Here is a 14,228-nt window from a genome sequence, read left to right as displayed (position 1 = left end):
GTACCATAACTGGGGTGAGCCTCTTATCCCTATATTCCTTTATTTGATTTTCACAACAACCTAGGATTCTGGGCTCATTGGTAGCCCCAGTTACAGGTGAGAAAACAATGGCACAGAAGTTAGAGAATTTGTTTGATATTGAAAACATCCAGGAAATAGTACAGAGACCTGAGAGCAAACAGGCTAACTCCAGAGTCCAAAGCTCAGCCACTACTTTTTCCAATTTCATGGCTCTGCCTCCCAGGGATAACCATGCCCTGATGATAGAGTCAAGAGTTTCATGGGCTGGGACCGGAGCAGTAGCCCAGTGGTAGGGTGTTTGCCTTACGCCCGACTGACTGAAGAGGGATGGTGGTTCGATTTCCTGGCATCCCATATGGTCCCCCAAGCCAAGAGCAATTTCTGAGCACATAGCCTGGAGTAACCCCCCTTATAGATAGTAATCCATATAGATAGTAAGCAGTTTAGTGGTCATGGAGAGGGACTGCTAATGGAACAGCTTCTTGTGGTGATAAAATGTTCTAAAATTAGATAGTGGTGATGTTTATACTACAGCAAACATGACTAAAAATTGAATTGTGCACTTTACAAGGGTGTATTTTATGGGATGGAAAGCATATCTCAATAATATGGTTGTCAGGATAAAAAGCCTCCTTATTCAATTTCCTTCTGCTAATTGGACTAAGCAAAATTCAATTTTATCTTGATGTGGAGAGACTTACCTTGCGTGCTGCTTGTTGAAACCTTTTTTGTGCCCTGAACCTGTTGACCCAGGTGTTATTAAAGAGTGGATCAAAACTGGGGTGAAATTCTTCCATTTTCTGGAAATATGAAAATATAGACACCTCTTAAATGAAAAGTTTCACTCTGGGTATAAGCACATAATAAAAGTATTTTAGAGTTTGGTCCTAAATTTGTGATTTTTTTCTGACATTAAGAAGCATGAGGGATCAGAGAGATAGCACAGCGGTGTTTGCCTTGCAAGCAGCCGATCCAGAACCTAAGGTGATTGGTTCGAATCCCGGCATCCCATATGGTCCCCTGTGCCTGCCAGAGGCTATTTCTGAGCAGATAGCCAGGAGTAACCCGAGTGCCGCCAGATGTGGCCCCAAAACCAAAAAAAAAAAAAAAAAGAAGCATGAATTAGGGGCTGGAGTGGTGGTGCAGTGTTAGAGCATTTACCTTGCACACAGCTGACCTAGGACCACAGTTCAATTCCCTGGTGTCCCATATGGTCCCTGATCCAGGAGCAATTTCTGAATGCACAGCCAGAAGTAACCCCTGAGCATCACTGGGTGTGGCCCAAAGGCCATATATATATGCGTGAATTAGGCTTATTCAGCATACAGAGCATGACAAGGGTTGCTTACTAAATGGAAAGAAGAAGATACTATCTGAATTTTAAAGCATTTGCTGTCAAGTAAGAGAAGTTGAAATAAAGACATAGCTCTGAGAACTCCAAGTTTTCTAGAAACTCACCTTGTGTGTGTCTGGGGGGCAGGGTAGGAATCGGGGGAAGGGTACCTCTGGTGTGGAAGGGGTCCACTATGTGTCCTGGTACAGGGGGACTGTTTCACTCCACTTGCCCCTGCACCAGCACTGAGCCTGCTTGAGATGGGCATAGATGTACACATATCCCTAGCGACCCTGTAGTTTCTCCAGACTGGGAAAAAATATATGAAGGAGATAGTATTAGATGAAATTGGATAAAATTGTCTGCAGAGAAGGAAGGTCTAATTTATGAGTCTATTTATCTGGTGGATTTATTGAGGGGGACACAGAGCGTGGACTGGGTGTGCTTGGTGGAAGAAGAGCTTGGGTGCAGGATTGTGTGGCCAAAATAAGTGTGGGGGGAAGAAAAAAAATAGATGAGGGGCCAGAGAGATAGCACAGTGGTATGGCGTTTGCCTTGCATGCAGCTGATCTGGGAGGGACTCTATTCGACTTCTGGAATCCCATATTTCTCCAAGCCTGCCAGGGGCGATTTCTGAGTGCAAAGCCAGGAATGACCCCTGAGTGCCACTGGGTGTGGCACAAAAACCAATCAATCAATAAAGTTAAAAAAAAAAAAAAAAAAAAGATGAGAAACAGCAAGCCCAGAAAAGCAGGGCAGTGAAAAAAAAAAAAAAAGAGGAAATTAAAAAGAATTTTCACTTCTGAAATTAAAAATTGTCCCTGTCCCTACCTGCCATGTGATTCAGAGGACTGGAGTCCAGCTTCACCCCATTTGACTGAGTGTAGTCTCCAAAACCACACGTTTGGCTTCCCAGGCATTGCAATGTTGACAACAACAAAAGGGAAGGAAGAGATACAAAACTGGGGCCTTTTCCAAAAACCATCACAGGACAGAGAAAATGTAGTAGAGGAGCTACACCTAGGCACTAAGACTAAAAAATAACTTCTACCTAGACCCATATCTGTGGCAGAGCCAGGACAAAATGTCACCACCTTCTTCCCAATGAGCAGAGCCTCTGCAGGCTGGACCTGGGAGAGCAAAGGGAAGCAGAAAAGAGATCAGGAAGATAAAACAGAAGCAAGGAGAGGATGAAGCAGCTCAGTCTATCCCTTCATGCTTATGGGAACTCAAGTTACAAGTCTTTTTTTTTTTTTTTTTTTTTGGTTTTTGGGTCACACCTGGCGCTGCTCAGGGGTTACTCCTGGCTCCACGCTCAGGAATCGCTCCTGGCAGGCTCAGGGGACCATATGGGATGCCAGGATTCGAACCACCGACCTTCTGCATGCAAGGCAAACACCTTACCTCCATCTATCTCTCCGGCCCCCAGTTACAAGTCTTGAATTATTTTACTCGAGAAAGATAAAGTTAAAAACGCTGAAAAATGTAGACAGATTATAAATGGCAAAACATCTCCCAGTGAAAGGGAATCCTTTTTTAAATTTCAAATGTTTTATGATTACATCATGTTCTACCAAGTTATTCATATTACAGTTATTTCAGACATTAAATGTTCAAACATCAATCCCACCACCAGTGTGACCTTCCCTTCGCCAGTGTCACCCCAACTTCCAGTTCACCACCACAGCTAGCCTCCTTGAAAACACAAATTTATTTTATGTTGTTCATTACAACACAAAGGCAAATGGAATGATCAAAACTTATATCAATAAAGGTAAATTTGAAATAATTGTGATATCTCTCAATTATGAAAGTCATCGTCTAAGAATTTCCTGGTCTGTGGTTGACTCTAGCTGAGCCTTCTGTGTTACCATTTAGGTTCACTGAGCTTTGTGGTAACATTTTTTTCCCCCACCCCTTCCCCTTAGTGATAACTTTAATGTAACTTTTCGTTCAGATTTTCTGTGATTCTACTGGACTGAAACTACTATAAAATTTTGAGGTGTCATGGGGTCACAAACAACCCAGGACCTATAAATATGAAACCAAGTTAGTGGTTTGGCAATTGAATAAGGTTGAATTGTGGAGCTGGGCCATTTCTTTTGGAAGGTGTTGGTGTGGTGGTGGGCTGCTCTGCCTTCAGGCAGAAAGGTGAATCTGCCCCATCCATTCTGAGATGATTCTAGAATTGTGAAAGGGTTTTTATAAAGTAGCTTAGCCTTAAGAAAACGAGCCATTAAAGAACTCTTAATGATTAGATGCCAAATACCAGGGGAGGTACATACCTTTCCTATATCGTGAATGACCCGACTCTGGTTAATTTCTGTCTTGAGTCGCTGAAACTCCTCCTCCAAAACAGGATCTCCTCTATATAGCTGGGGTTGTCCGGCATCACAGAATTCATAGTGAAATGCAAATGAATGCAACTTTATTTCTCTTTTAAGGCCCTCAAGCAGTTGGTGAAACCCAGGCATGGAGCTGGCATGAGGTGAAGGCAACAGTAAAAGCTTCAAGCACAGTCACAGCAGCTCTGTTGTTGGGAGTCCCCCCAAGCGCACAACAAAGTATGTGACTTTAGGAGCACTGAGGGTTAGTTTATGATCCCAAGTGAACATTTGTGTGACCAGCTCCGTGAAAGAGAGTGACCCAGAGAGCTCCAAGGCTGTTGTGTGGTGCCACAGCCAAGTGCATGATCAACCCCTGGGCATCACAGTAACCACAACAAAAGAATGAGAAGGGAAAAGGGTGGGGGGAGGAAAACAGATCTGACATAATATTTATCTTTCCTAAACACTATGCCTGACCTATGTAATGGTATTACCTTCTTTTTTCTTATTAAAATAATATAAATTAATTCAATGTTCTGCTATGAACTTTAAACTAAGAAAGATCAAAAGTATTCCAAGGTGGGAGAAATAATACAGCATACTTGCCTTGTATGGGGTTTGCATGGGGCCTACCTTAATGCCATTTTCAGCAGCCCATATAGTCCCCAGAGCCCACCAGTAGTGATACTTGAGTGCAGAGCCAGGAGCAAGTCTTAAACATAGTTGGGTGTGGCAGAAAGAGAAAGGAAGAAAGAATGAAAGAAAAGAAAGAAAGAAAGAATGAAAGAAAAGAAAGAAAGAAAGAAAGAAAGAAGGAAGGAAGGAAGGAAGGAAAGAAAGAAAGAAAGAAAGAAAGAAAGAAAGAAAGAAAGAAAAAAGAAAGGAAGGAAGGAAGAAAAGAAAAAAAGAAAGAGGAAGAAGGAAAGAAAGAAAATAAGTGTATTGTATATTCCTATTTGATCTGCTATCTCTGACGCTACTCCCCACAGCCCCTCTGGCAGCTACTGCCCAAATACCAAGTGTAGAAAGCTCATAGTTCAAGGTTGATTGATTGATTGATTGATTGTGTGTGTGTGTGTGTGTGTGTGTGTGTTTGAGCCACATCCAGTGGTGTTCAGGGCTTACTCCTAGCTCTTTGCTTGGGGATCACTCCTAGTTGGCTCAGAGGATCAAATGGGGTTTCAGGGATTGAATTCTAGTTGGCAGCATACAAAAACAAGAACTTTAATTATTGTACTATCTTTTTGGCCCATCCCAGAATTTTTTTTTTTTTGCTTTGTTTTGTTTTTCTTTTTACCTTGTCTTGGGGGCCACACCCAGAAGTGCCTTGGGGCTGCTCTTGGCTCAGTGCTTTAGAGGTCACTCCTGGTGGTGCTCAGGAGACCAGCAACAGGCTTGTATCCAGCCTCCCTTATATAAACCTTATACCCATCTGTAGTTCTCTTTCTTTTTTTCTGAGTGCCTCTTTCAAAAAAGAGGATTTGGGCTGAATTGTGCCCCTCAGTACATTTCCAGTATCTCAAACCGTGACTATCATGTCCTCCCACTGTGCGATTCTTTGCACTGGTAGCCCTAGCAAACAGCTATGACAAATGACAGTTCTGAAAATCCTGCCACTTGTGCCCAATCTCTGCAGCATGAAGCCCCTGCCCAGTATGTCACAAGATCTCTTACAGCTCAGCAGAACTTGAAGGGTTGGGTTTCTAGGGCTCACAATGCCCAGCTCTATTCTCCTATCCTTGAACTGAAGGTGCCGTCAGCAGTGACCCTACTGTATCCCCTCTGGCCCACCAATTCTTATTCTCTGCATGTCTTGTGTGAGCCTCTGATGTAGAGCTTCATCCAGAGCTGGAATTTAATTTCCTTCATGTTTTGAAGATCTTGGGTCAGGTACACCTTATGCCTAGACTTGTAACCCCAATTTGAGTCATTTCCTCTGTCTCTCTGGCCTCTTCTCTTCCTCTCAGGCTTCTAAGTCCCTGCTATACTTAATGCAGGGACTGAGGACTGAGGACTGAGGCCTCCTATCCTTCCAATGTTTTACATGCTTTGTCCCTTTTTCCAAGGCATCTTGCATAAGGCATGGATCCAAAAATATTCTATGAAATAAATGATTTGCAATTAGGTAATTCTGACCTTGTATTTGTTGTTTGCTTTCTGCCATTCTTCACTAAGTTCTTTTCGTAATTTCAGAGGCATAAAATCTCTACCAAGGTGCACCTGCCTACAGAGGAAAACAAACAAAACAAAATCCACAGAGTGTAGCATTGGAGAACTGTAATAATTTTAAGATAGAATGTCTTAGGTTTACTTCATAACTGAATAAAAACCAGTTATTGGAGAAGACACTTTGTGAGAAAAAAACTTGTAGAGATTTGTAGAGACTTCAGCAACATAGCTGAGATGAACAATGATTTCTATAAAATACAGTTTATCACCTAGTGGCACATGCTACAATATTTATGACTTTATAAAAATATTGGAGCCAGGGCCAGAGAGGTGGCGCTAGAGGTAAGGTGTTTGCCTTGAAAGCACTAGCCAAGAAAGGACAGCGGTTTGATCCACCGCTGTCCCATATGGTTCCCCCAAGCCAGGGGCAATTTCTGAGCACTTAGCGAGGAGTGACCCCTGAGCATCAAACGGGTGTGGCCTGAAAAACCAAAAAAAAAATTATTGGAGTCAGACAGAGAGTTCAATGGACTAAGTGTATAATTTGCATGCTTGCAGATTTGATCCCTGGCAACACATGGACCTCCAAGCACTACTGGGGGTGTGTGAATGTTCAACATCATTAGGGAAATGGAAGTCAACACCATGTGATACCAATGCATACACACCATAATGTTTATGATGAGGATAATGACAATTAGAGCTACAGAGGAGAGGGACAGCTTTTGTTATGGATGTGGAGAGATTTGAACCCTTTTACATTATTGAGGGAAATACAAAATGATATTGCTATGAGAGAAAAGTTTGATAGCTCTTCAAGCAGTTCAACAGAAGCACCACAAGTCTTAGAAATTACATATACAGGAATATATAATGTCCATACAAAAATGTTCATAATAGCATTATTTACAATAATAGAAAAGTAGAACCTGCCCAACTTATACGTGAATAAATAAAATGAAGTATGCCTATACAAAAATTATTCTTTGGTACTAAAAAGAAATAAAGGGGGCCTAGAAAGATAGCAAGTAGGACAATTGCCTTGCATTCAGCTGATCCAATTTCAATCCCTGGCACATCATATTGTCTCCTGACCTCTGCTAGGAGTGATCCCTGAGAACAGAGCCAGGAGTAAGCCTTGAGCACTTCTGTGTGTGGCCCCAAAAACCAAAAACAAAGAACAACTTATCTCTTCAACTCTGGAGTTTCTTTCTGAAGTTAGGCAAATGTTCTAAAATTAAGAAGTGGTTACGGTTATGCAATATTGTGAATATTATACTAAAAATCCTCCATGGTGTATGTTGTAATATGTTCAAATTCACTTAAACACTTGAGTTATGTGTATTTTTTTTTCAGTTTAAGTAGCTGGCCCATACCATATCTATTAAAAAGTCTGTCACATGTTTAGAATAGTGGTAATTATTATTTCAAGGGAGAGGAGCATCTGGAGAAGACCTTTAGATGAAAGAAGGCTAAAGAGATCCAAAAACTAAATAAAATATTTTTCCAGTGGGTTACATAAGACACATGTTTTACATGAAGCCAACCTCAACTTGGTCCCCAATGTCACACAGTCTCTAAACACCACTAGTGTTTGAACCTCTGGTGGTTCCTTAGCAGTGTTGGATTAGCACTGAAGGTCTCAAGTAGCACCATATCCTTGGCTCTGTAAAATAAAAATAAAAATATATCTCCACAGTTGGGTGAGGCTACTCCAGGCATCGTTTTCTAACCCCTTGGATGGATGGGTCTGATGAGTCAGGGTAGCGGCGGAAAAATAATACACAGCAGTAGGAAAGGTATTCAGTGGAGTCAGCTCTTTCTGCCATATGCGGCCTATGCCATGTACTTTCTCTCTCAAGCCCAAAGGCAGACTCTCTCTTTATTAACCAGAAACCCATCCACCAGGGTAGGGAAAGTTCTATAATCTAGGTGGGCATTACATACCAAAAGAAGAGGTTAAGGAAAAAGGAAGTTGGGGGAAGGGTCCACACACTACCTGCAAATGGTTAACAGAAAACCACCAGGAGAGGAGCCAGGCTTCCTGACCTCAGCACTAGGAGAGACCCAGATCTTACCACCTCACTTCAGTTACTTGACATACTTTCTATTTAACTAAGGTCAAAGCCCAGAGAGAGACTGAAGGAAACAGAAAGATTTACTGCAAGAAGTAGAAGGCATTATTTTCCATGTAGGTAATTTGGAGGGTTGGGTAGGTCCTGGAACTGGAGACTGTTCTGTCCCTGTTTGGGACTGCATTAGGAACAACCTGTAATCATGATGTTTAAATAAAGTAATTAATTAAAAATCAATGAGTTAATTATTAAGAAAAAGAGTTAGAAAGCTCATGTTAGCCAAATATATACACAGGAATAGACTTGGTGTGATCTGGGGAAAAAAATGAGGCAAGGGGCCTAACTGCAGTTTTAAGTAGGAGCACAAGTCTGATATCACTTATTATTTGTTTTATTTTTGGACTTTAGCTGGCGAGGCTCTGGGGTTACTCTTGACCTCACTTAAGAACCACTCATGGCAGTATTTGGGGGACTATATAGGATGCTAGGGATCCAACCTGGCTAGGCAAGCACCCTTCCCATAAGTAGTCTTACACTAAATTTTAAAATCTATAATCAGGGGCTGCCTCACTTCTGCCTCACTTCCGCCAAGGTGGGTGCTGTTAGCAGAGGCCAGCAGGGAGCTATGTCTGTGTGTGGTGCAGCCACTGTCTGGTCACTCTGAAGAAAGGGGCTATAGTTGTCTGCATTGATTTATGCCTAATAAAAATGTCCCTGGAAAAAGAGAAAGCCCAGTGGAGGAGAGAGAACCAAAATATCCAAAGGACACATATAGTTAACAGTTTCATTTTGTCTCCAGCATAATCAACATAACATGGGTTGTCATTTGGTGTCACTTATCTATACTTACCACTTCACTTGATTTTCAAGCTCTTCTTTAACACACTGTCTGACTTTCTGTTCAAAGAGTGCTTCCTTCATCTGTTTTCGTTTTGAAATATCATCATGTAGGTCCATCACTGAGGGCAAGCACAATCAATGACTATCTAAGTAATCAAATCAGATCATATGTCATAATAACACATCGAATTAGAGCACATGCTGTTTTGAATGCCAAAGCATAGTGATATAACTGGGGTTTGTAGTGGTTCATAAATAGCAAATGAAGCTATAATATTTTTATTCTATTTTGCCCAGGGGCTGATTTATGATGGATCAAGTGCTTACCTTCTCTTAAGTCTTTAACTTTCAATTTTCCTGGTTCTTGATTTAAAACAGTTGCCACAGCAAATGGATTTGATAAATTTATGGGAAATCTCAAGTTCTTATACTCAATTTCCTGAGACCAAATGAAAAAATAAAATTCATGATTATTGCCTTTCTATCATTACCTTAAATGCTTCTAGCATAATACCCACTTTACCTTAAGCTTGGCAGGCTTTATTGCAGGTAGAAGTTGGCGAAAATTTAAACGTGGCATTGTCTTTTCTGAAGGAAGATCAGCTTTCTTAGAAAGAGAAAATAATCTTTCAAATTCTTCTGGCCTGTTATTTAAGAGATGCTAAATTAGTCTGTAATTGGACAAGTCAAGATGTCAAGTTTTATATAATTGGCTATATCTATGTTTCACTTAACAGTCTCAAAAGCCATACCAAATGTGAAACATGGCATGCTAGAAAATGCTGTCATAGTCTAGGAGTATGTATTACTGGGTTGTTGATTTTTAATAACTCAGTTTTCTATATAAAATGAAAAATAACTTCCACTGATTAAGTTTCCTAGAAATTGAATGATTGAACCCTCTGTTTAAAGCGAGATCTTTAAAAAATTAACTCGGGCTAGAAATTACTATAGTGAATAAAGTATTTACTTTGCATCTGGTCAACCTGGGCTTGATCTTTTAGATAATATACAGTTCCTAGAGCCCTTCTAGGAGTGATCTCTGACCATAGAGCCAGGAGCAATCTGAGTAATCCCTGGGAACTGTTAAAAGTGACCCAAAACCAAACCAAAACAAAGAGGAAAAGAAGGAAAGGAAAAAAGAAAGGAAGGAAGGAGGGATGGAAATTAAGGAGGAAGGAAGGAAGAAATGAAATGAGGAAAGAAGAAAGGAAGAAAGCAGTAAAGGAAAAAGGAAGTAAGGAAAGAAGAAAGGAAGGAAGGAGGAAAGGAAGAAGAGGGAAGGAGGAAGAAAAGAGGGAAGGAAAGAAGGAGAACAAAATAGCATTTAAAACCATTTTGTACCTGAAACATCTTTATACTCTGGACATATGTATGCATATGATGATGGGGTTATCAACCCTAGAGAATATGTTCTAACATTTTGTGATGAGATACAATAGAACTCCATTATGTTCATATGTGAACGTCTTTAAACAAGAATAAGTGTATATTTGTATTCCAGCTTTTCATATGTTTATGGCTTTCCTTATTTTTAATAATTATTTTAAGCATTGTAGTTACAAATTGATTGTTAGTTTTAGTCATAGAATGTATACCACCCTTCACCAGTGCACTACCATTAATGTCCCCAGTTTCTTTCCCCAACCTGCCTCTAGGGCAGGCATTTTACTTCTCTCTTTTCTTTTTTGAGACTGTGGTTTGCATTATTGCTAATGAAGGGGTACCTGGCATATCACATTATCCCCTTTCAGCACATTTATGGCATTCTTGAAACAAGTCAGAGTATACTTCCATTCATTCAGATAGTTCTTACAAATTTGCTGAACACCTAGGAGGTCTTGTGGTGCCCCATTGATGATGTGATTCTCAAACTTAGTGCTGCTCTCTAAAGGTGTTCTGAGAGCTCCCTGTGTAAGAGAAACCTGTGCTTCAGGGGTAAACACACAGCCTGTATGCCATGGGACAAGGTGCCTGGTTTGTGACTGAGCTGTGGCCCATCATGCCCATCAGATTTTTGACAGGATTCAATTCTGCTGTAAGGATGGGCAAGTAGCAAACAGCAGTCATTTCTGAGGGTGTGAAAAGGCAGCATCACTGAGAAGTCTAACAGCCAGTACTGATGACAGAATGAAGTGACTTAAGACAGTGTCCCTCAAAAGGGTTTTTGTGGCATTAAGCAGCACCAAAATTAGAACAATCATGAGAGCATCACAGATGGTTCTGCTGTGAAAATGGCCATTGAGGGGCTGAAGTGGTGGGGGCAGGTAGTAGGGTGTTTGCCTTGCATGCACTAACCTAGGATGGACCATGGTTCTATCCCCTGGCATCCCATATGGTCCCCCAAGCCAGGGGTAATTTCTGAGCACATAACCCCTGAGTATCAATCGGTGTGGCCCCCCCCCAAAAAAAAGGAAAAAAAAAAGAAAAAAAGAAAAAAGAAAATGGCCCATGAGACTTTCAGAGCTTGCTGTTGGCAGGAAGACTCTTAGGTGGTGGAATTCCTGCATTATAGCTGTGTTTTGGGAAAACATGCAGATGTTGCAATACTCTTTAAATAAGTCCATGCACTTAACAAGTAGTTTGACTCTAATTGGGTATCAAAACATACTATAAACCAGACCCTCATACGAGGTCATTTTGTTCACTCCTGTTTCATTATTATGTCTTTGGGTCACCCGTGGTAGGGATCACTCATGATAAAGTTTGGGGGAATCATACGGGGTACTAGGGATTGACTCAGATTGACTACATTCCAGGCATGTGCTGTACTATTTTATTGTCCCAGTGGTGGTGTTTTTTTCCCCCTACCACTGTTCTGGGATGGCATTCAGGGCCTTACACCTGCAAGGCAAATAAACTCAGTGCTGTGTCACATTCCTGATCCTGTTTCAGTATGATGTTGAGGGAAAAAAAATTACTTTTGATCCAGAGATCCATGGTTGAGTGTGTTTTATTGTATAGTGCTATTTTCCTCCATGTCTTAGAGGTGTTCTTGGAGGGTTGCTGACCCAGTTGCATTACCCCTGCCTGTGTGTGACTGAGACTGTGTGTGTTGCAGGATGGAAAAGTGATCTGCCTAGAACAGGGTCTTGCCTGAGGTCTTATGCTACCAGGTATGGCTCTGACACTTGCTACCTGGAATTATAGCAAACAGGTCAGAAAAAGAATGAATAAATAGCAATGAATGTGGAATACTAGAAGTATTTTAAGCCTTTATTTAGCAGGTTGGTGGTATTTAACGACTAGAATTAAGTTGGAAGAAATCAACCTCTGTTTAGATCAGTTAGCTGATGCTAAAACTGGTTTCAATAGACAGTTCTTTTGTTTTGTTTTGTTTTGTTTTGGTTTTGATTTTTTGGGTCAGACCCGGCAGCGCTCAGGGGCTACACCTGACTCTACACTCAGAAATCACTCCTGGCAAGCTCAGGGGACCATATGGGATGCTGGGATTCGAACCACTGTCCTTCTGCATGCAAGGCAAACACCTTTCCTCCATGCTATCTCTCCAGCCCCTCAATAGACAGTTCTCTTAAAGTTACAGTTTGCATGAACTTATTGATTGCATTGAGGACTGGTTTACATTTTAAAAATAGTTGCATTTGTAGCATAGGTCTATCATAAATGCTTCAGTGTTTTTAAGAGCATATTTCTGGAAGGATATACAAGTGAAATCCAAATTAAAACTATAGCTTTTTTTTTAAAAAAAAAAACTATAAAATATAGTCTTTAAAAAAACTAGTTGCCTCTGCTGAATGGAACATGACATGGCAGACAACACTTTGTAGCTCTTGTCAAGTACTGCCAGAGGATCTGCTCAGTTTTATTTCTAGCCCATGACACTCGTTTATTGTCTGACTGATTTCATTTATACCATGTGATTACTTGTAGGGTTTGGGTTTAGCAGGTCACACTAATGTCCTACGGTTGATTTAGGGAGCTTTGACTTTTCAGGAAAAAAATCACAATATAAAAATCTAATAGAGGAATGGGGTGGGAGAATGAAGGTCAGATTAGAGATGATATATGGAACAGTGAGAATTTTAGTGGTGGTGATGTACAGTTACTTTGTACAACAATATCATATGTTAACACTATTGTAACCATATTGCCTAATGTACAATGAAAAAGAAATTTCAAATTAAAAACTCTGAAAAATATCAAATGAGCAGAGTTCTTATTAAGTTTATTATTACATTTTTTCTATTATTATTGATCTTACCATGTGATATGTAGCTATGTGAAATAGGAAGATGACAAAAATCAAACTATTTTTATGACTTTCCAAACATTTCTAAGACTATCATTTTTACTATGACAATTTTTCCTTTTAACTTTTATAAAAAAAACATGTATTAGGAAAACATATTAAAGAGATATATTGGTATATAAAAATGTACCCTCATATTCCAATGGAAATAGAAGTTCAGAGAATAATTGTGACAAAGCGGGAACTTTCATTTTACAACTGTACTCAGGTCTAATTGCTGATAGAATTTAAAAAATAGCAAATGCTCATAAATGTAGCACTGGTAGGGCACATACTTTGCATGTATGAGGCTCTGGATAACATCAGTGGGGTGCATGTCTGAGAACATGCACACATACTCAAAGAGGAATAAGTTAAAAACATCTCCCATATGGCATTTTTCCATTTCTGCCTTCTGTCAAACTGACTCAATGACCACGACATTTCTGCTCCTCTATTATCTCCCCAGAGGGCTTTGCAATAGTTGCTGCATACACCAGGTGTTGTGTAATCATAAAGTTTAAAGAGAAACTTGAAAGATGTCTGGGCTCACTTAGATATTTTAATAGCAAGTTATACATATATATATATATATATATCAATTCATAGAGACCAGTGGAAAATTTATTCCTCAAAAGCTTTTGTGTGTCATCTTCGATTTTGGCAGAAATGATTGTTAAACACATGGAGACACTCTGCACCACTGTTTCATTTTAGAATGCCTTTTATGAAGTTTATAATTTCAATGTTTTATGACATTCTATTTATGATGAGAAAGAAAAGCAGACGGGAGGAAAGACGGATGTTTGGTAAGATTTTAAGAATAGATAAAAATATTCCCAAGCAGCCATACTTGAGGGCCATGTTTGGATAGCAGGTTCCAGTGAAGACACATTCATATGGTTGAGAGTTGAACTGTGAAATCCAGAGCTGCATTTTCATTTGTGAAGTTCCATACTGAAAGGGTGTAAATGTAATAGTCACCTTAATCTTTCCATTAGCTGGAATTATTCCTGAGAGAGAAGAAATGAGAAAACAACACTTTTTCTTTTTTTTTTTTTTCCTTTTTTTCGTTTTTGGGCCACACCCATTTGACACTCAGGGGTTACTCCTGGCTATGCGCTTAGAAATCGCCCCTGGCTTGAGGGGACCATATGGGATGCCGGGGGATCGAACCGTGGTCCGTCCTATGCTAGCGCTTGCAAGGCAGACAC

At 40.3% G+C, this 14,228-nt stretch overlaps 1 protein-coding gene across 1 annotated transcript in view; it reads right to left on the bottom strand.

Annotated features, from left to right (window-relative positions):
• CFAP221 (cilia and flagella associated protein 221) overlaps positions 1 to 14,228 on the bottom strand; it is a 101,276-nt gene that overhangs the window by 48,796 nt on the left and 38,252 nt on the right. Inside the window, 7 exon segments of the mRNA XM_049773140.1 lie at positions 723 to 821; positions 3,640 to 3,729; positions 5,818 to 5,905; positions 8,776 to 8,884; positions 9,093 to 9,204; positions 9,289 to 9,409; positions 13,868 to 14,027. Of these exon segments, the coding sequence (XP_049629097.1) occupies positions 723 to 821; positions 3,640 to 3,729; positions 5,818 to 5,905; positions 8,776 to 8,884; positions 9,093 to 9,204; positions 9,289 to 9,409; positions 13,868 to 14,027 (779 nt within the window).

This window comes from Suncus etruscus, chromosome 5, assembly GCF_024139225.1.
Source record: "Suncus etruscus isolate mSunEtr1 chromosome 5, mSunEtr1.pri.cur, whole genome shotgun sequence".
NCBI classification, from domain to species: domain Eukaryota; kingdom Metazoa; phylum Chordata; class Mammalia; order Eulipotyphla; family Soricidae; genus Suncus; species Suncus etruscus.
This window is presented reverse-complemented; position numbering and strand designations above follow the sequence as displayed.